This window comes from Colossoma macropomum, unplaced genomic scaffold (assembly GCF_904425465.1).
Source record: "Colossoma macropomum unplaced genomic scaffold, Colossoma_macropomum, whole genome shotgun sequence".
In the NCBI taxonomy this organism is placed as follows: domain Eukaryota; kingdom Metazoa; phylum Chordata; class Actinopteri; order Characiformes; family Serrasalmidae; genus Colossoma; species Colossoma macropomum.
The window spans coordinates 4,773,338-4,794,773 of record NW_023494793.1 but is presented as its reverse complement, the minus strand read 5'-3'; the positions used below and the strand labels follow the sequence as shown (position 1 = coordinate 4,794,773).

Below are 21,436 nucleotides of genomic sequence, written 5' to 3'. Positions count from 1 at the left end.
TTTTCAGGATCAAGAGTAAAGAAGAAAATATATATTTAACAAAAAAATACACAACAACTCAACATTATACTTTACCTTTATTACAGCTTTTCAGGAGGCTCACTTTCAGTTCCTCAAGTAAATCTTAGACTCCAAAGTTCAGTCTAAGTTGGTTGATCATTTTCTGAAGTAATCAAACACATTCAGTGGTGTTGAGGTCTGGACTCTGGGGTGGTCAGTCCATCGTTCAGCTTCTTTGTTTGATGTGTCCGTCTCCTTTTCTCAGTGAGGTTCTTCTTGAACAGCTACATATCCTTTCAGACCCACAGCGCTGAGTCGTCTTCTCACAGTGGAAGGATGGACAGAAACACCTGTGGATGTTTTCAGATCTGAAGCAGCTTGATTTTCTCCTCTCTCTCAAAGATGAAAGCTTTATCTGATGGGGGCAGTGTTGGCGGTCTATCAGGACTTCCAGGTGGTTGTTAGGAGTCTGATTGTCTGTGAAGCTCCTGTTTTTCCCCCACTTACTTTCCATTGACTTTTCTCTGTATGTCATGAATGCTGTTAGTTTTCTTTATTAAGATTGGGCTTGTAAGAAATGGAACTCCCCTCTGGGAGCTCGGTCAGGTCAAGAGGTTAAATTAGCCGACAGTGTCCAGCATATTTGACCGCTTTTATGATTAATTGCAGAAATTCAAGCTGGACCTGTTTGTTTTTTGTTCTAATAGAAGCATGCTGGGTCTCACAACTTGTAGTCTGCCAACATTTAGGGTGAACTCTTGTCGAAGAGGACATATTTCCAAGATCTCTAGTCTTTGTTGGCCTTTTGGTTTTTGAAATGTGACTGTGACAGTTTACAGTGCAATATTTATATTAGTAAACTTTGTACTTAGTTTTTGAAGAGGAATTCCATAGGGTTTTTCGGTATTTCTGCCCAGTGCATTTAGAGTGGTTTGTGCAATGCTCTGTTCTAGAGAAACTTGCCAAGATTTACTGTGATAAGAACCTGGTGTCTGAAGAGTTTGTTTGTGTCGAAAAGCTCGCTCTCTCAAGTTTTTACACAAAATAGTTATGATTACACCGCTTGTGGTGGTTGAGCCTGATTTAGTTTTGATTTATAGATGGGGAGATATATATATATATATATATATATATATATATATATATATATATATATATATATATATATATATATATATACACACTATTATTTTTATTTCTTTTTTTATTATTATTATTATTTTTAATCCATTCATGGTGGAGTGGTACCCGCAGGGTGCTTTAAGGCTAAAAAGTCCCCAAAGCAAATATATATTCTAAGAATGACCATTTTACCACTGTCAACTGTCAACAATACATATAAAAACTCAAAAGACACGTTTAGTTTCACTGGTCATTTTGGAAGGCAAATAAAATGACTGCATTTGTGTAGCAGATTTGTCAACCTCTGGTTCCTTTCACCACCACTGTAAAGAAGTATTGACAAATTGGCAGAATTCCCCTTTAACTTTTATTGTTTTTAGACTGCAGTTTATCTACACAAAATGTAGAAAACAATGAAATAATGATCTCATTCTCTTCTGTCATTACATAGATGCTTTAAAACATTCTTTTGTATGCATCTTCACTGCTTTACGTGACTTCACAGGGTTGTAAAGTATGGATTATAAATCCTAGAACAATGTTATAAAGATGACATTATATCTATTAATAGTCATTTGACTATTCAACGATGTCGTCGGCTTCTTTTTTCCAATCACAAAGTTCATCAGTGGCACCTCCATGATGCATAACATTCATAATGCTTTAGCGTAGCTGAATTTTCACTAAAGCTAAAATCAGCACAACTTCAGCTTAGCTGCTTCAGCCAGTCATTCCTACACTAATAAATAACCCAATTAGTTTGAACTGAAAATGATAACAATGTTAATCTTTTTCTCTTTTTTTTTATTTCAACCTCCCCAAATTCTCCTCTTTTTCACTGTCATTCTTGATTTTAAAACCCACCTTCCTTCTTTCCTCACTTTACTCCTTCCTCTTTTGCCCACCTCTTCTTTTCTCCATGCGTCCGTCTGCTCACTAACCCTGCATGCCCCGCTCCCACTGTGGCTTTGGCATGGTCACATTATTGTTTTGTTTCATTTCCAATAATTTCTGAAATGGCGTGAACCTGGCATTTATCTAATCCGTATCGCTCCCCACGTCACTTTATGTAATGTTTTACATGTTCACACTGTTTTTATGTTCCACTCGTGCTTCGACTCACACCTGGTTATGTTCACCATTTCTCTCTTGCCTCATCTCTTCTTCTTTGTCTTTTTCTGTCATTTCTTTTTATTATTTCATGCTCTGAACGTTTCTCCTCACCATTTCATCTTCCTCTCTTGCCTGTCGTCCTCATGGCTGCTTCGCCCCTTTACCTCTCTCCTCTCTTCTCCTCGTCTTGTCTTCTTGGCCTGTGGCCTGGCTCTGGCCTGTAGGCTTTTATGGCTTGGATGAATCAGACCTGGATAAAGTGTTCCGGCTGCCCACCACCACCTTCATCGGGGGCACGGAGAGCGCCTTGCCACTGCGGGAGATCATACGCCGCCTGGAGGTGAGAACCACACACACTTGTGCTACTGTTAAGGGTGCATGATGTATATACAGTACGGTACGTGGGAAGACATCAATGTTATAATCAATCCAGTATCCGAATTACAGTTGATAATTACAACCTGAGACGTATAGATAGGCACTAGTGCAGCAGGGTTTTTTTCTTTGTTGTTGTTGTTGTTGTTGTTTATTTTGAGTTTTTATTTATTTTCTTGCAAAAATTGACATTTTTAAGTTTCCACAATTTTTAAAACAATTTTTTAACATACCCTGACCAGCCACTTCATTGGTACGCTGAGAAACAGATGCACTACAGTCTGTGACTGTAGAACTACAAAGTGCTCCTATATGGTATGTGGAGCTGATAAAATGGACGAAGAGCGTAGGAACAAGGATGCATACTTAATTAAGTGGCTGGTCAGTGTGTTGTCAGCCGAGGGAAAGAGGGGGAAAACACAATATAGACTTATCACCACTAGTCTAGTCAGTCATTTTAAAACAAAGTCATTCTAGTGATCTGTATGGCCTAAAGAATAGAGTTTTAACCTGGTTGCACTCAGTGCACTAAATTTAAGTCAAATTATTAGCTGTTGGTCAGTCTTGTTCACAGCAGGGCGTTAATGATCAATTATTGATCATTAACACCCCTATTAATAGGGATGCACCAGTACCACCAATACTGATTCTGTCTCACATAACTGGCCTATAAATCCTCATATTTCAACAATTTCAAGTCACAGCTCAAGGGAACCGTAGCAGAGGGGTCGGGTTCCCACCCCCTACACTAATACATACATAGTCAAAATAAACACAATTCAAGTGTTACGAATGTTCTTATAGTTTCTCTCTGGCTTCTTGTCAGATGGCTTATTGCCAGCACATAGGAGTGGAGTTCATGTTCATCAATGACCTGGAGCAGTGCCAGTGGATCCGGCAAAAGTTTGAGACGCCTGGAGTCATGCAGTTCAGCCTGGAGGAGAAAAGAACCCTGCTGGCCCGCATGGTCCGCTCCACTAGGTACGCACAGGGGTATACAGGGGGGATAAAGACAGGAGCCCACCAAGAGCATAGGTGTTTTGTTTTTTTTCTCAAATGTTTTAGGCCTACTAAAAGATTCTTAATTGAAACACTTAATTTGTTAGATGATAATTCAAAGACTAGTAAATAATTCAAGAATCCCACAAGATTTCATTCTCCTTCCAGAGAAACCAACAACGTTTGTCGCGCTCCCGTCTGCAGCGTCTTTGAATTTAATTTGAATTTCATGATCTATAGCTGGATAAATGAGTATGTTTGCTTAGATTTTAGCAGGCCTTGAATAACATGCGCTTTATGGCCAAAAGTATGTGGACACGTGACCATCACAGCTGTTTGAGCTTGTTGGACATCCCATTCCATAATCATGGGCATTAATGTAGAGTTGCCTTCCCTTTGTGGCTATAACAGTCTCCACCCTTGAGGCTTTTCACAAGATTATGGAATATGTCTGTGGGAATTTGTGCCAATTTAGTTAAAAGAGCATTTGTGAGGTCAGACACTGATGTTGGATGAAAAAGGCCTGGCTTACACTTGACGTTTCTATTCATCTTGTCAGACTAGGTCTTTATGGATCTGGCTTTGTGCACAGGGTCAGAGTTATGCTGGAACAGGGAAGGGCCTTCCCCAAACTGTTGCCACAAAATTAGAGTCATATTATTGTCTAAAATATCTGTAAGTGAGGGGCCCTAAAAAATTCCCAGACCATTATCTCAAAATTTACTGTTGGCACTCTGCTTTCTCATATATATTGTTCCTCTGGTATCCACCAAACCCCAATTTTTCCATCAGACTTCCAGATAGTGAAGCATAAACATGTTTCTACTGCTACAGAGTCCAGTAGCGGTGTGTTTTACATCACTCCAGGCGACGCTTAGCACTTTGCGTGGAGATCTTAGGCTTGTGTGCAGCTGCTTGGCCATGGAAATTCATTTTATGAAGCTCTCTGCACAGTTCTTATGTTGATGTTGCTTCTAGAGGCAGTGTGGAGCTCTGTAGTGAGTGATGCAACAGAGCAAAGGCACTATTTACTGCTCTCTGAGTTTACATGGTCTGTGCTTTGTGGCTGAGCTGTTGTTGCTTCTAGACGTGTTTATTTCACAGTAATTGAACTTACAGTTGTCTGGGGCAGATCTAGCAGTGGAGAAATTTTACTAACTGCCTTGTGGCAAAGGTGGGATCCAAAGACTGTGCCACATTTAAAGTCACTGAGCTCTTCAGTACGACCCATTCTGCTGCCAGTGTTTGTCTATGGAGACTGCAAGGCTATGTGCTTGATTTTATACAGCTGTTAGCAATGGGTGTACCTGAAACGCCTAAACTCTGTAAAAAGGGTCGATGTCCATAACCTTTTTTTCAGATTTAACAGGGTGATGATACAGACATGAATGTTTGTTCACAGAAAAAGACAACAGCTTTCTTTTCCCTGTTCCCTGCTGAGTAATTGCTATTTGTCTGTAATTACTGTTTGTCTTTTGTACTGATCAGGTTTGAGGAGTTCCTGCAGAGAAAGTGGTCATCAGAGAAGCGTTTCGGGCTGGAGGGCTGCGAGAGCCTGATCCCCGCCCTCAAAACCATCATCGATAAATCCAGTGCAAACGGTGTGGACACCGTGATCATGGGCATGCCTCACAGGTGCGACCCACAGTCTATTCCTGCTGGAAATGTACTCTTGGTAGCTCAGCAATGTCTGGTTAAGCCCTATACCACAAGGGTCTGTAGTCTCATAACTAGTTAACCTAATGTTTAGTTTCATAGCAGTTAAATCTGAATAATTAATATTAATGACTAAAAGAATGATTTAATAAGGGCTGTGTGTGTGTGTGTTTGTGTCTGCAGAGGGCGTTTGAATGTTCTGGCCAACGTCATTAGGAAGGAGCTGGAACAGATCTTCTGCCAGTTTGACTCCAAACTGGAGGCTGCAGATGAGGTCAGAGCAGGGATGATGTTTTCCCTTTCTTTTTTAAACATAATGCCGATAATAAGAATTAGAGCCAATTAGAGTTAATTTAAAAATAGGCTCCTAGAGATGACTGTTAGTATAAATTATTAACTGTCTGTCTGTCTGTCTGTCTGTCTGTCCATGTGTGTAACAGGGCTCAGGTGATGTGAAGTACCACTTGGGGATGTACCACAGGAGGATAAACCGTGTGACGGACCGAAACATCACGCTGTCTCTGGTGGCCAACCCCTCACACTTAGAAGCTGTGAACCCGGTGGTGCAGGGCAAGACCAAAGCCGAGCAGTTCTACTGTGGGGACACGGACGGAAACCGGGTGAGCGGCTGAATCATCACCTGTTACAAACCTCTTCCACTCTTGCGTGTGTTTGTGCGTCTTGTGTGTTTGTGAATTCTTCTCTGACAATTATACTATAATGTTTCTCTTACAAACATACTACAAATACTCCACACTCCTTAAAACACATCAATCAGTTCAGCTCTCCAGGTAAGTAGGAAGTATTAATAGTAAGTATAAATAGTTTTCTATGTTATAGTAGAGACACTGGAAGTACAGACTGAACATGGGAGCGGAGCGATGTGATTTTGCGCTGAGCGCGGAGCAGCTTTTCAGAGCGTCAGTTTTCCTTCTGGCTCTGTCCCAGTATTGCTCCATCCCGTGAGCCAGGCGGTCTTTTATTTCCCACTTTGGCTACCTCTGCGTGACATGAGTGATGCGGCAGTGACTCTACAGCTCGCATATTAACTTTCTAAAAAGAGTGCGTCATTACAATGCTGGCTCAACATTATGATGTCTTGCCAGCCGTCGACAATGGACGGGTATCGCCACTGTGGTATCAGCCCAACCTCAGTGTCATCTAAATATTCTGCCCTTCCAGAGTGCAATAAATACATCATGAAATATTAGTTTGAAATAGTGATCTAATCTAAACATCTTTTCAAAGTGAATATTCGCCAATGCCTTTACAATTGCAATATCATACCTTATCCTTATAATATCTTTTTGCTGTCAGGAACAAAAACTTGTATCTCCAAAATGGTAACTTTACAGGAGGAGGAAAAAACATTAATAGCTTTCTGTGTAATTTAATGTAAATAGATTTTATTCCAAGCTATTTTGAATCACTTAAATTCGTCCTTTCATCATGAAGTTTGCACATTGTACCACCGTTTGCTAGCCTTTATTAATGTTCAGTCTAAGAGAAACACCCCTTAATGGATTCTTACCATACCAATCAGTATATTTATACTACGTAAATGGCACACTACAGCTAAAACAATAGAAAGAAATATTCACTAAACTGCCATTTATGCAGTAATCTGATACGTGTGTTGATTTGCTCTATGTCTGTGTTTAGGTGATGTCTATCCTACTCCATGGTGATGCAGCTTTTGCTGGACAGGGCATTGTCTACGAAACTTTCCATCTGAGTGACCTGCCTTCATACACTACCCACGGCACCGTGCATGTGGTTGTCAACAACCAGGTACAAATACGCATTTCGTACAAACATACATGCATAAAATCACACACATCCTTGAAAAAAGCCTGCTAAGCCTTCTGTCTTTTCTCTCTCTCTCTCCGTCTTTGACACAGATTGGCTTCACTACAGACCCCCGTATGGCACGCTCTTCTCCATACCCCACCGATGTAGCACGTGTGGTCAATGCTCCCCATCTTCCATGTTAACGCGGATGACCCAGAGGCCGTCATGTACGTGTGCAACGTAGCAGCTGAATGGAGAGCCACTTTCCACAAAGACGTAGTGGTCGACCTGGTGAGTGTGTGTTCACGTAGTGTCAGCCCAGCACCGGGTTAATTAGAAAATTCCTGCCTTTTCATATTGACTTGTATTTGAAACCCCAAGAAGCTGATCCTGGCTCTCTCAGTCCATTTGCTGGCTGGAAATGAACTCTTGTGTTTTATGCTTTCATGTCTGTCTCTGTCTCCTCTTGCGTAGGTGTGCTATCGCCGTAACGGCCATAATGAGATGGATGAGCCCATGTTCACTCAGCCACTGATGTATAAGCAGATTAAGAAGCAGAAGGCTGTTCTGCAGAAATATGCAGAAAAACTCATTGCTGAGGGCGTCGTCACACGGCAGGAGTACGAGGTCAGATTACACACTGCCCTCCAAACCACAATTACCAACCCCACACTTTCCAGTGAAAAACAATTACGCACCAAACTGTACTTGCCCACAACATATCTTGCCACAAAAGGCAGTTATGCGCCACACATCTTCCATAAAGTGGTTACCCACTACACTCTACCCACCAGACCTTGCCTCTGCTTCTTTCCTGTTGTTTGCCAGATGCAGTGAAAATTACACTAGATCCTCACAGCGACACACTGTGAAATGCAGACCAAACATTGCTTGTGTCTGACAGAGCTTTAGTGCTTATCAGTGATTCCCCAGTTTGAGTTACTTACTCCTGCTTTACCACCTTACCAGTGTGAGGCTAGTTGCCCCGGTGGCCACTGGTGCTCCCAAAGTGGCCTTTTACTTGCTAGACAGCGAGGTCACTGTTGGTTATGGCAAAGGTTCAATGGATTTTGAAGAATCCAAGCCCATCACAAACCAGGGAGTTAGCCGTATTGTCTGGAGAATTGAAGTTTATTTCTTGCGCACAGGCACTAGACACCTAGCCAGCCCCTAAAACAATGGACTGACACAGTTTTATAGCAAGACTGATGTCAAGATTAGGCCCAGCTTTTTTTTTTTAAGTGACAGGTGTGACAGACATCACCATGTAAGGATAAACAAAAACAGGCAGTCTAAACACAATTACAGCACATGCACACACAATACTGCATATAATAAATGTGTAACACAGCACTAAACATTACACAACAAAAGATTCCTTCAATTTGTTTGCCAGTGCAGACTCAAGCCACTGACTTCTATGGCTTGGTTACATTGGTACTCCAACTGCTTTGTTTCTTCAGCCTGTTTTCCCCTCAGCTTTAGTGGTATTGATTGTAGGATGTCATCATAACGTCAGTGGACTATAGTAATATTTAATAAAAATGTGCATCTATTTTAAGCTATGTCTTAATGTAAAAATCTTTGAAAAGAAAAATGAAAAGAAAAAAATCTGGGCTGATATCAGCAGAAAAGGTTGGACAGGATATTGGGGCGTAAAAGTGAATGAATTTGATCCAATCCTGTAACAAATGTCTCCTGAAGCTCTGCGCACTCACACTGTGATGTGATGTTACCTGTGTAGTTCTTCCTTTAGCTCAGGGGTCTTTAATTAAAATTCAGTAAGGTCCAGTTAAAGAAAATTTTCTCAAGCAAAGGTCCAGAACATCATAATGTTTACCTTGCATTATGATTCAGTGCCATATACTGTTTACTGAAGTAGCCTAGTAGGTATATCAACATCTTGTGTAGTCAACAACTGAATGTCAAATCAAATAAAGTACAATTCAGTAACATTTCAAGAAAATTTACTGTCAGTTTTCTGTTTTTAGATTACGCCATGTGAAATAATCTGGCTCAGTGCTCATCATAATGCACAGATCTGATTGGCTGAGTAGCGTCACATGCTGCCCCGCTAAACCTGTACCATAATGACTAGAAATCATATGCCGATTAAAATAGGACCACCCTGTCGCAATTAAATAATTATCCATAGTTTATTGGTTATAGGACAGCGTCTGGGTCTGCGTCAGACCCGCAGTCCGCCTGTTGGTGACCTCTGCTCTAGGCTAAAACAGTGACTGAGTAGTTTCAGCATCATAGACTATTTTTAGATCATCTTAAGTGAATTGCCTCATTTAAAAACAGATCATTTTGTAGTGTTAGTGATTTTAAAGTAGAAATATCAAATAAATATTTAAGGTTTTAGTATCAGAAAACAAAGTGTTGTGCCGTCTGTTTCACTGCCGTGTGCGTACTTCATCCCCCTCGAACTGATAGTTTCTCCAGTCAACTCTGAATCATAGCAAAAAAGTTGCATTGACTGAAATTGTGGTGATTGGTTTCATAATAGTCTCCACTAAATTGCTTCCTAAAGAACTGTAACTGTATCGAAATCAGAGATTTGCACTCAGCTGCGCAGAATTCAGACTTGCAGTGACCACAGTCTTAATACACTTTTGATCAAAATGTTTGTCAAGTTCTTCTAGGCGACTTAACAAAAGTTTGCCTGGTGTAGTTTCTGCAGTTTATAAGGCGGAAGAGGACTACAGATGGAGCACTAAATGTACTGTAGTGTTTTATGTGTATTCCATAAACTTAATCAGCTCTGGTGTTTGTCCGGGTTTGCAGGAGGAGATCTCTAAATATGACAAAATATGCGAGGAGGCTCACGGTCGCTCCAAGGATGAGAAGATCCTTCACATTAAGCACTGGCTGGACTCCCCCTGGCCTGGTTTGTGGTGTTATTGTAGAAAAACTGAGGCAAAGCTCATTAAAACCCACGTTCAAGTATGACACGACTGTGTTTGTGTCCAGGTTTTTTCACTCTGGATGGTCAGCCCAAAAGCATGAGCTGTCCTTCTACTGGACTGACCGAGGAGGAGCTGAATCACATTGGGCAGGTGGCGTCATCCGTACCTGTGGAAGACTTCACCATTCACGGAGGTAATGAAGCACAAACACCAGGACTGCATAATAAATCTATTCATAATTATCACAGGATTGGTTTTTGCAGTGCTTGTTCTACAGAAGGCAGCAAATGAGCCTTTTAACAACTTCCAGAAGTTTTTTATTCTGTTTTGTGGATGCCTCAGGTGTTCCAGCTGCTGTTTCTAATGATGTTTCAATGATAACAGTCATGTGGTTTAAAGGATGTAACGATTTTGTTCAAAATAATGTCAAATCAAACCTCCTCCCCCTTCTCTCTCTCTCTCTCAGGCCTGAGTCGTATTCTGAAGGGCCGTGCTGAGATGATCCGGAACCGGACAGTGGACTGGGCTCTGGGAGAGTACATGGCCTTTGGCTCTTTGCTGAAAGAGGGCATTCATGTCCGTTTGAGTGGTCAAGATGTGGAGAGAGGAACCTTCAGGTGCTTCACACTGATTTGTTTATTAGTCATTAATTTCACAAGCAGTTCTTAATGCTAAGTGATACAGAATAAGTGATAGTGGAAGTTGTGCATGCAGTGTATCATAATATTTAAGATGTAATATGTTGGAACAGGCAAAGCAGAACCTCTAGTGCCACATATAAAAATGCTATAATAACAATAATAATAATAATAATAATAATAACAAACCTATAGCTACAATGATTTTTATTCACGTTTAATGTAAATCCATTTAAACAGGACTCATTATGCTACAATCACAAATAACAGCTATTATATACAGTTGCATTCAAACTTATTCAGTCCCCATTGAGACTGTAAGGATTTACCAATTCAAGCTTTTGTTAAGACCCAGAACATTTTATTTGGACTGTGTATTAATTGAGTGACTTGATTCAAATTGATTTTGAAAATGTATAATGTCGTATTTCTGCATAAAAAAATATTTTCTTAATATGGCCATGTCATAATTATTCAACCCCTATTTAATATTGCTGGTTTTTAAATCACTGCTTGTCTGTAAGGCTAAAAAGTTGTGCTACACGGTTTAATTCTTTGGGACTCTGTCTCTTTTTTCCCATAGTCACCGTCACCATGTCCTCCATGACCAGAACGTGGATAAGAGGACCTGTATCCCCATGAACCACGTCGCCCCCAACCAAGCTCCCTACACCGTGTGCAACAGCTCGCTGTCCGAGTATGGAGTTCTGGGTCTGTATACTCTACGTTTTACAGCACTCACACTCATCCATACTGACTTCTTCATGCTCATAGTATTCGAATGTCCTAAAATCCTAGATGTCCTAAAATATATAATAATGTAAACTCTTTTAAAGTTTTTTTTTTCAGTATTCAGCTCTACTTAGATGTTGCCATTTCTCATGTTATAACTGCTTATTAAGGATTTTTAAGTGTAGGTATTATGACATAATAAATAAACCAATAATAATCTAATTTTAAGCTTTTCGAAAAGCTTTATAAAGTGGTACCTTTTGTTGCAGGCTGTATATGCCTCATATAATTACCTCATTGAAGGGGAATTCCACTGATTTTGTTTCAGAATTTCTGCATAATTAAATAGTTGATATATACAGTCATTCAGAGTAATGTAAAATGGTTTATTGTAGAGATGCTTACAAATTTAGATTAAATTAGATTGTATTCAGCTTTATTATCATTGTGCAGAGAACAGGTTCAGACCCAATGAAATGCAGTTAGCATCTAACCAGAAGTGCAAAATACAGTATTATTACATATGAAGTGCAGAAGGACGGTACAGTGGTTAAAAATGCTGATATGCAAGTATAAATATAATATACATATATACAGAGTGAGTGGAGAGCGTACAATGAGGGAAGTATGTCCTGTGAGAGCAGCATATGTAAAAGATAAGTATGCAGAGTAAACATGTACAGTAATTGTTGGTGCAAATATGAATAGTGCAGTAATAGACTGTGCAATAATACTAGGATATAAAGTACAATACAGTGTTTAGTACAATTTAGAGTGATGGTGATAGAAAGTAGCAATGTCTACAACACAATATGCCTATTTTATTTACCATGCAAACCAGTGAACCTGCATGTCTTCTTAGTTTTTAAATGTAAATTTGATGACGGTAAAATTTATTTTTTACAGATTTACCACATTCTTTGCCTCACAGTGCCCTGAATGTGCCTGTATGTTCGAATACCTGCGCCCAACCTGAGGCTGAGTGTAGCCTAGCTGAAAATATGTCTTATGTCCTGTAGAGGAGCTAAAAGGCACAAACATATGACTCTAAATATCATGTATTTTAGCCCATCCCACTATTCCTCCATCTCCCTCTCTCTTATTGTCTCTCTCAGGTTTTGAGTTGGGCTTTGCTATGGCCAGTCCTAACTCTCTGGTTCTGTGGGAGGCCCAGTTTGGAGATTTTCACAACACAGCTCAGTGTATAATTGACCAGTTCATCTGCCCTGGACAGGCCAAATGGGTCCGCCAGAACGGCATAGTTCTGCTGCTGCCACACGGAATGGAGGGCATGGTGAGACTACATTACCCACAGTTCACCCCCGTTACTTGTCTTTCTTTTGGTCTGTGTAGTGTATATACTTTTAAATGCAGTAAATCATGAACCTTCTAATGAATCAAATGCATTTTAGTAGTGTGGAAAATGTAAACCATGTAGTGTTGCGTTTATTCTGCAAAAAATAATATCTTGGCAAGTAGAAACACCTTCAAACTAGTTAAGAGTATCATAAGATTCTTTAACTTATTTGTAGATGTTTCTTTATTTGTTTAAGTATCTAGAAATATCGTCTTATTCTGTTGGCAGATGAGATTTTTCTATTGGCTTAAAGCAAGTAAAGGCATCTGCCAGTAGAATAACTTCAGTTACTTAACAAGTAAATGTTTAGAATAAGTCTAGTAATCATCATAAGTTCTTGCATCAACCTCAAAACGAGAAATATTAGATGGACTGTCCACTAGATTTGAGGCTGGCGTGCTTGTGATGCTCTCTGTTTTAGAAATCGGTTAAAATCTGAACACACACATTAGTTTGGGCTACGAATAAGAACTCAAATTTCCCAGATCTCCTCAGATCACACAGCACAAACAAAGCTAAACTTACTGGACGGGACATGTTTGTGCTTTTATGTGCAGCGAAAGCAAAAACCGGGGATGAATTTGTGGCGAGACCGTTGATGCAGTGAGAGCTGGAGAAATATTTCACTACAAACTGGCAGCTGAGCTGATTTGAATTGTAAAGCGTGACCTGACATCTGGATCCAACATTATAAACATGATATCGTCTCTTATCTGCCTGTGTTCTACACGCAGCTCCTCTGTCTCCACTCGGCTGTTCAGGCAGTGTTCATGCGCGTCTCTTCACCTGTTTTTCCGCTGATCCAGCTCTCTGATTGGCTGTTGTTTGAATAACTCACTCAGTGCATCTCTGACTTTCTCACACTACAGCACTCGTGAATGTTTAGAGTAATAAGCATCAGACAAGTTTGATAATATCGGAGGGTCTCTGATCACTTCAGAGCTCCTTCGGAGGGCTAAAGATTCACTCATTTCTCCTCTCACACTATCATCCATGCCGTCAGTCGCTTCCGATCGAGCTTCCGACCTAGAATATCAGATTCAGTCTTCAGATTGTGAATATTCGTCGCAAGGGGCAAATCGGGCTTAAAATCAGGGAAAATATTGTGTAGAGTAGGCCAAGCTTAAGATGATTTCACTTGCCAAGATGCAACATGGAATTTCAAGCACACACCGGCAAAGATCATCATATTTTATGATATTTTATTTATAGTGTGCATCTCACTGTCCACTGTCTTTCCTATTAAGGTATTAATCAATTGTCCGCCTCTGTCTTTCCCTCTCATAGGGTCCTGAGCACTCATCTGCTCGTCCCGAGCGCTTCCTGCAAATGTGCAATGACGATCCTGATGTTTTCCCTGTAAGACGTGCTATTTTTTTTTCCTTTTGTTTTCATTTGCGTTATTGATGTAATACAAACCATGTTTGTTTGTCTTTATTGGCTGGAGTTATTATTGGAGTATCTGTACCTGACTCTGAATGAACCTCAAGGATTTCAAACTCTGGTTGCAGAAAATCACGGATGACTTTGAGGTGCGTCAGCTGTATGACTGTAACTGGATTGTGGTGAACTGCTCCACTCCTGCCAACTACTTCCACGTTCTGAGGAGGCAGATCTTGCTGCCTTTCCGGAAGCCAGTGAGTTTACATTGAAAAAGGATGTGCTCATACACACAGAATAGGCAGAAAAAAGAAGTTGTGTAACCCCTGGTTAAATAACATGTTTTGTTGATTTTGAAAAAAAACACAAAAAAACATGAACAACTTCTGCACAGTGTAGTAAACAGTTACTGTTTATTACTGAATTTATTGGGAAAAAATGGAAAATGGAATTCATTTTGATGTATTTTTTCTAATATGTTAAACCCAGCAAATGAAATTGTGCACAAACAATTTCCGAAAATGTCATTTGAATGTGTTCCCTGTAGAGAATATGTTAACTTATTCAATATTCAATTATAAAATAAAAAAAACATACAGTTTAACTGGGGATATTTTAAACTTTTGGATACGACTGTCTGCAAACAGAGGGTTAGATCAAAAACTGTGCACTGCCAGTGGACATTTAAAGATTATCTTTCTCTTTCTTCTTTAGCTCATCATCTTCACTCCCAAATCTTTGTTGCGCCACCCAGAGGCCAAGTCCAACTTTGACCAAATGCTGCCAGGTCAGAGATGCAATGAAGCGCACAGCTGAATCTCTCTTACTTCAGATATACTGGCATTTTTTGGAATATATTATTATTATTTGGAAGACAATATAGACATTGAATAAAGCTCAGAGTGCATGTATACACCCATCTCTCCTAATGTTAGACTATCAAAGCTACACATTATTAACACAGATAGTATATTATACAGTGTATTAAGAGTTTGCATGTCTTATCAGGCACCCATTTCAACCGTGTGATCCCGGATGAGGGCCCTGCAACCCAGAACCCAGCTGAAGTGAAGCGTCTGATCTTCTGCACAGGGAAAGTCTTCTATGAGCTCACACGTGAACGCAAAGCTCGCGATATGGAGAACACTGTGGCCATCGCTCGCATCGATCAGGTACTGCACCCACGCACATACCGTCACACCCTCATGTGAAGATTAGAGGAAGCTTGAAAAGCTAGCAAGTAAGAGCATGTCTTCTTAGGCGGTGAGATGATCGATACACATTTTGGAAATGGAATCTAAATAGAAAAGTGTTGTGCAGCTTCAGGTGTTCGAAAACGTCCAAAACCAGCTTTTCCTTCATGTTGGAAGAAAGACTGTAAAGAAGGCGTCCAGGCTGGATAACTGCTTTTCTGTCACGGTGCACGTGTTTGAAAAGGTTTTCTCTCATCGCTTCCTTAGAATGCAAGAGTATGTCTTATTATAGTCCTAGGAAGAATATGAGCATTTCACAAGAGTCTACTGCACTTACTAGAAGATGATGCCGTCATTGATGGGTCATGGTGTAGGTAATTGTCTGTACATACACATGAGCCTTTGGGTGTCCACAAGATATGCTTTTTAGTATATACTATTTATTTAAAATATATATATTAATTTAAACTTTTTTACTTTTTAAACAGATTTTCTGTTAACATTTTAATTGCAGATGCATTATGATACTAAGACCTTGCCATGACAGAGAAACATGCACCTCTGTACAGTGATCTTGGGAGCCTGAAGCTGAATCCTCAACATTAGCCAGAAAACAAGCACAAAGCCTTATTAGCCTTGACTGAAAAGTTTTAACATAAACAGGATTATGTTTTAAAACACCTAGCAAATACTCATGGCAGGCCACTATATATTCTGAAAGCAATATTAAATTATAGCCTATTAAAGGGGCAGTCTAGCCAAAAACACTGATTTTTTTTTATCTTTTTCGCATTTTTATCCGTCATTGTTCTCTCACTATAGTGCCCAATATGCATTGTGCATATACGTCATACAACTATTAGGAGTCCTCCCCCCTCCTTCCTATGGCAATAAAGAAACACACTGATACACACATGATATTTGGCTTCCTAGGACTGATGTTAGCAGTCTGGCTTCTCCAAGCTGTCAGTTATCCTCCCAAAGTGTTTGTAGTTTTTTTTGTTTTTTTTTTTTCCCCCCAAACATTCCTCACGCCTTCGAGATTCATCATCCAAAGGGGGAATCCTAGTCTTTAAACCGGTAAATTTCACTCTCAGAGCTGCTGTGGCACAAAGTACTGTGGCAAGTAGGCATCTTTACAGCCGATGTAGGAACGTTGAACTTCCACTTTACCCCGCGTTCACACCGGCAGCGACTTTTTTCCTCTTATCGCCCAAATCACTGATTGCTCATCGCCTGGGGGCGTTTCTGAACTCAAACTGACTCTTGGTTGCCATGGTTTCACTGACGCCAAGCAAAAATCAGATGCATTCCTGCTAGAAATAAAAATCCTGGTGAGAAATCGCTTGTGTGCTTATTTTTATTTAATCCTTGTGTCTGCGCAGTCAGTTTGTGTTTCACAGTGGTGGAGATAAAGCGCGTACTATGCTGCTCAATTAGAGAACTTGCTCAGTGCTTAATTCCTATTGGTAATCGCCACATCTTTTATGCTGCTTATTTGCATAAAGTTAAATGCCACTCCGTTTTTTCGCGTCGCCAACTCTGCCCGTTTTATGTCGCCAGCGTTTGCGCTGCCTCCTGTCGCCGGAATTTGCCAGCTCTCGTTGAAAATAAATGACCTCCAGCTGCTTTGTCGTGTTGCGTCGCTGCCGGTGTGAACGCAGGGTTAAAGACAATATCATGATGAAAAGCACTTTGGCTGTCAGACGAGGTTGAGGTTGTGCTCACTAGTAAAACTGTTAAGAGGGTCTGTTGCGTAAATGATCTCTGATTGTCTCTCCCCAGCTGTCTCCATTCCCCTTTGATCTGGTCAAGGCCGAGACAGAGAAGTACCCCAACGCTGACCTGGTCTGGTGTCAGGAGGAGCATAAGAATCAGGGTTACTATGACTACGTGAAGCCCCGCATGCGCACCACCATCGACCGCGCCAAGCCTGTCTGGTAAATACACTCTTATTCACCTGATCTCCGCTGTATAAAACCGAGAAGAATTAACGACCAGACACAACCACAGCCATAAACAACAAACTTCACAGTACAGCAGATCTCTCAACTCCTTAATAGACAATTCAGAGAAACAGTTTTATTGCAATACATGTAAAGAACATGCTTTAAAAAGTAAAGGGGTCTATATAGAACCATAACCACTCAAAGAACCCTTTGCATGGTGAAAGGGTTGATCATCATATTGATGGTGCTGTAGATGGTGCTATATAAAACCCTTTTTGGAAAGGGTTCTAGATGGTGCTAAAAATGGTTCTTCTATTGTTACAATGTCAAGCTTGTAACAGTAGAAGAACCCTATTTGGTGCTGTATAGAACCATATACAACACATTCTCCATCAATATGAAGAACGCTTTCACAATGTAAAGAACTAATTATGCAGAGGGTTCTTTGAGTGTTTATGGTTCTATATAGAGCCATTTACTAAAGAACCTTTGAAGAACCTTCTCTTAGTGTGTAGACACCCGCTCATCTCCTTTTTCTAAAATGAAGGGTATTATTAGGGAGTTTCTCTCTCTTTGCACTACTCTTCTAGTACCCAAAGGTACTGGATGGAGCTTCATCACTCCAGAGCGCCTGGTTCTATAAATGTACACAAAGAACAGTGGTTCTTTTTCTCAATGAGGAATTGAAAGTAGGGGTGGTAGCTCTGTTTTTCTACTGTTGTGGTAGTAAAAGCGAGTAACAGACACACCACAGCTGCCTACACTCCACTGCTTTTGAACAGCCTTCATTTAGGAAGTATGTGTCCTTGTAAGCATGAACTCTTTTTACTTAGAACTTACAATTCACCTTTTACTGAATCTGTTGGTCTGAGCAGCTTTGTTAATAGAACACTAAGTGAAACTCCTTCCCATGAAATGTTAAAGGAATGGTTTGGCAAAAAATGGACTTGGCACCGTTTTCACACTCCAGATGTGGTGAATCAGCAAAGTTTGTTACCCAAGTTTTGCTTCTTCAGTCAGTTCAGAAAACACTTGTTTTGTACACTGAAGTTTTGTTCACTTTCATACTTCACAGTTAGTCATACAAACCACAGCGACAAGTCTTCCCAACTTCGTGAACAGCTGGATGCATGTTGAGCAGTTTGATAGATGTTATGGGGATGTATTTACAAAAGAGATTTGGGTGACTATTGACTTCTAGTGTTTGTTAGCAGCATTAGCCTCATAGCTCCAGTTTGAAATCTGATAGACTGTATATGGGCCAAGTGGAAAATTTCATGAATTAGATTTTTTGCCTTTAAGGAATATTCCTGAAGACTTCTAAGATCTTTTCTAAAAACTGGTCCAGAGCAGGGGAACAAAATTCCGGGCTAGAAGGCATGCAAATCTTTGACCGATTTGACTGTTTTAACGCATCATGAAATGTCTGACTACGCATTTTTATGTTTTTTGTGTAGAAATCATTAAAGTTATTAGAGAGAGATCAGATCTGGCCAGGCTGAATGCAAACCATTGCCCTACCGTACCAACCCATGCAACTATTTACTCTTCAGTAGTGCTGTTTAGTAGTGCGGTGCATAGACAACAAAAACTAGTAAAAAGTACTAGTTTTTAACCCAACTTCATATTTCTAGTTCACTCTTTGGCAGTTCCCATCCACAATAGGACCACTTGGGGTGGATGGATGCTTATATATGAAAATAAACTTTATTTTGGTTAAAAATAAAATAAATAAATGAAAATGGATGCAGCTTCATTAAAGCTGTGAAAAAGGTGGATGTAACAAAATAATGAAAAGCATTAGGGACACATTTACAACCAGTATAACAGAAAATAAGTTTAAAACTATAATCGATATATAATTGGTTATTATATAACCACCCTTATTATTGTATTATTGGGGATCAATCCATCCATACATACATCCTTCCATCCATACATACGTACATCCATACATCCATACATACATCCATCCATCCATACATCCATCCATACATGCATTACCATACATACGTACATCCATCCATACATAATCGGTTTAAATATTCCAAAAGTGATGCTGTGGGTTAATGACTATCTGTTAACAGTATCTGTCCGTAAGGTCGTATACTGTTTATTAGCATAAAGGTGCAGTAAACGTGCAGATCATAGAGTCTTCACTGTCTATACGTTTGTGTGTGTAGGTACGCTGGTCGTGAACCTGCTGCCGCTCCTGCTACCGGAAGCAAGAATTCCCACCTGCTGGAGCTGAAGCGTTTCCTGGACACTGCCTTCAACCTGGACGCCTTCAAAGACCACATCTAATTTCACTCTTACAAACAACAAATCAAACCTTAAATCTTCCGTTCTCCCGCCTCCTCAGTCCTCCAAATCAGTTCTCATTATAGCGCCTATACCCTGTCCAAAACACTGCTGTTCAAACCCACCCCCACTTTATCTGTCACACACACCCTGACTTCAGGCCTAGGAACAAAAGATAGTTCTCCAAATGCACAAAAGCACTCTTTCCGTCCTCAGCACTCGCGCTCGCTTGTTACCTCTCTGGATTCCCTATTGTTGGGCTAGATCTCCTCTCTCTCATAGCGTTCCTGCAACCTGCTGTCATCTGCAGTCATCGCAAACGTGTTTTTTTTCCTCAGTCCTTTTAAAGCCAAACCAGACGTGACCGCACAAACTAGCGTGGATGTAAACGGTTAATACTAATTTGACAGATGGGCTACCAAAGCACAGTTTGTGAAAGCTTTCAGTACTTTCATAGTAGTACTCAGAGTATTTAGTAGTAGAACTGTTATTAAGTAAATCCTGAAGGTTTTATCTTGCTCTGTCTGCATATGAGGCGTTGACAGACGGACACTGTGACAAAGTACTAAAGGTAGAAGTGGTTCAGGTCCCCAGTGGCACCTGTTTAGGACAAGAGTCAGTTTCAGAACTTGTGATCCATCCACAAACAACACGGTGATCAAAAATATTTCACTTTTTGTTGCTACTGCTCTGTTGATCTAGGGTAATTATGTCTGCTCTCAGATAATTGTATCCAAATTTCTTTCAAACGCTTTAATCTTTTTTCTTTTTTTGCTTTATCATCATTCACATCCCGGTCGTTGGCTCATTGGAATGCGGTTTCTGTACACAGAAATGTCAGAATGAGGGAAAAATTTTGCGTGATCACACTCGGGATTGCATTCCTGGGTGAAGTTGTACAGCAGATGGATAAACTGACACATTTCCAGTGTCTTTGCACTGTTTTCTGGCAAAAAAAAACAAATGGTCTTCAGATATGGATATTTTAGTTGTATGATTGTATTTATATGAAGATGTTCGCACAAAAGGAGAGGTTCATGATTAATGGCGAAAGTATGAAAGGGCAGGAAGATTGAGAGTGCTGCCTTGTCCCGTTTTTGAGTGCATTCTCAGATGTTGCACACTAAGACCCCCTCTGCCTACTGTAAACTTCATTGCTAATAGTTTTCTTCCTCCATCTCATGTGCCAAAACAATACACCACTGCTCTGATTGGAAGAAGTAACAGAACAGCACGGCTGAATTCACAGTGAATCCTGTTGGTTTGGGAATGCTCTACAAAAGAAAATACAGGAAATCGCATCTTTCGGAGAAAAAGTGGATGATTTTATTTATTTTTATTTTAGGGAGCTGAGAATCTTGTCCTTGTTTATCTTCATTCAATAAACACATTATCTTCTCAGAGCTCTCGAGATGTGCCTTTATTTTTTATTGATGAATGAAGATGGACGCTGCTTCGTTAAGGCTGTGAAAAAGGTGGAAATAACAAGATAAAGGATTAAAAGTATCAGGGACACATTCACAACCAATATAACATGAATATACGTGCCAAGTGTGTGAGTAATATGTAACTTGTTGGAAGAAAACCTTGCATCTCTGAAATGGTAACTACAGGAAAAAGGAAAAAACCTACTATACTTTTAATGCAAGTCAATAGAACCAGATTTTTTTTCCTAGTCATTTTGGGTCGTTTCTTCTGGTCCATTAATCATGAAATTTACACACAACGTAAAGGGCAACAGGCATTTTGAAATATTTAAAAAACTGGAAAACGACAAAAATGGGTTTTCTTCCAACAGCAGCGAGATGTGTGTGTGTGTGTGTATATATGTATATCGTCGCTGTCCAATGAAAGCCATTTATCTCAATTTTTGTTGATTTTTTTTTTAGTTTTCTACATCATATCAACAAACCACCTG

The 21,436-nt window shown here is 40.1% G+C and overlaps 1 protein-coding gene across 1 annotated transcript in view; it reads left to right on the top strand.

Moving 5' to 3' along the window:
- Nucleotides 1-20,921, top strand: part of ogdha (oxoglutarate dehydrogenase a) — a 49,673-nt gene extending 28,752 nt beyond the window's left edge. The window contains 20 exon segments of the mRNA XM_036578255.1: nucleotides 2,460-2,575; nucleotides 3,437-3,591; nucleotides 5,098-5,244; nucleotides 5,449-5,539; nucleotides 5,706-5,885; nucleotides 6,928-7,056; nucleotides 7,167-7,241; nucleotides 7,243-7,347; nucleotides 7,531-7,683; nucleotides 9,847-9,949; nucleotides 10,033-10,161; nucleotides 10,435-10,585; nucleotides 11,190-11,317; nucleotides 12,454-12,632; nucleotides 13,983-14,054; nucleotides 14,207-14,332; nucleotides 14,790-14,862; nucleotides 15,084-15,247; nucleotides 17,054-17,208; nucleotides 19,401-20,921. Coding sequence (XP_036434148.1) covers nucleotides 2,460-2,575; nucleotides 3,437-3,591; nucleotides 5,098-5,244; nucleotides 5,449-5,539; nucleotides 5,706-5,885; nucleotides 6,928-7,056; nucleotides 7,167-7,241; nucleotides 7,243-7,347; nucleotides 7,531-7,683; nucleotides 9,847-9,949; nucleotides 10,033-10,161; nucleotides 10,435-10,585; nucleotides 11,190-11,317; nucleotides 12,454-12,632; nucleotides 13,983-14,054; nucleotides 14,207-14,332; nucleotides 14,790-14,862; nucleotides 15,084-15,247; nucleotides 17,054-17,208; nucleotides 19,401-19,521 — 2,552 coding nt within the window. The 3' untranslated portion in view covers nucleotides 19,522-20,921.
- Nucleotides 20,922-21,436: the final 515 nt, after the last annotated feature.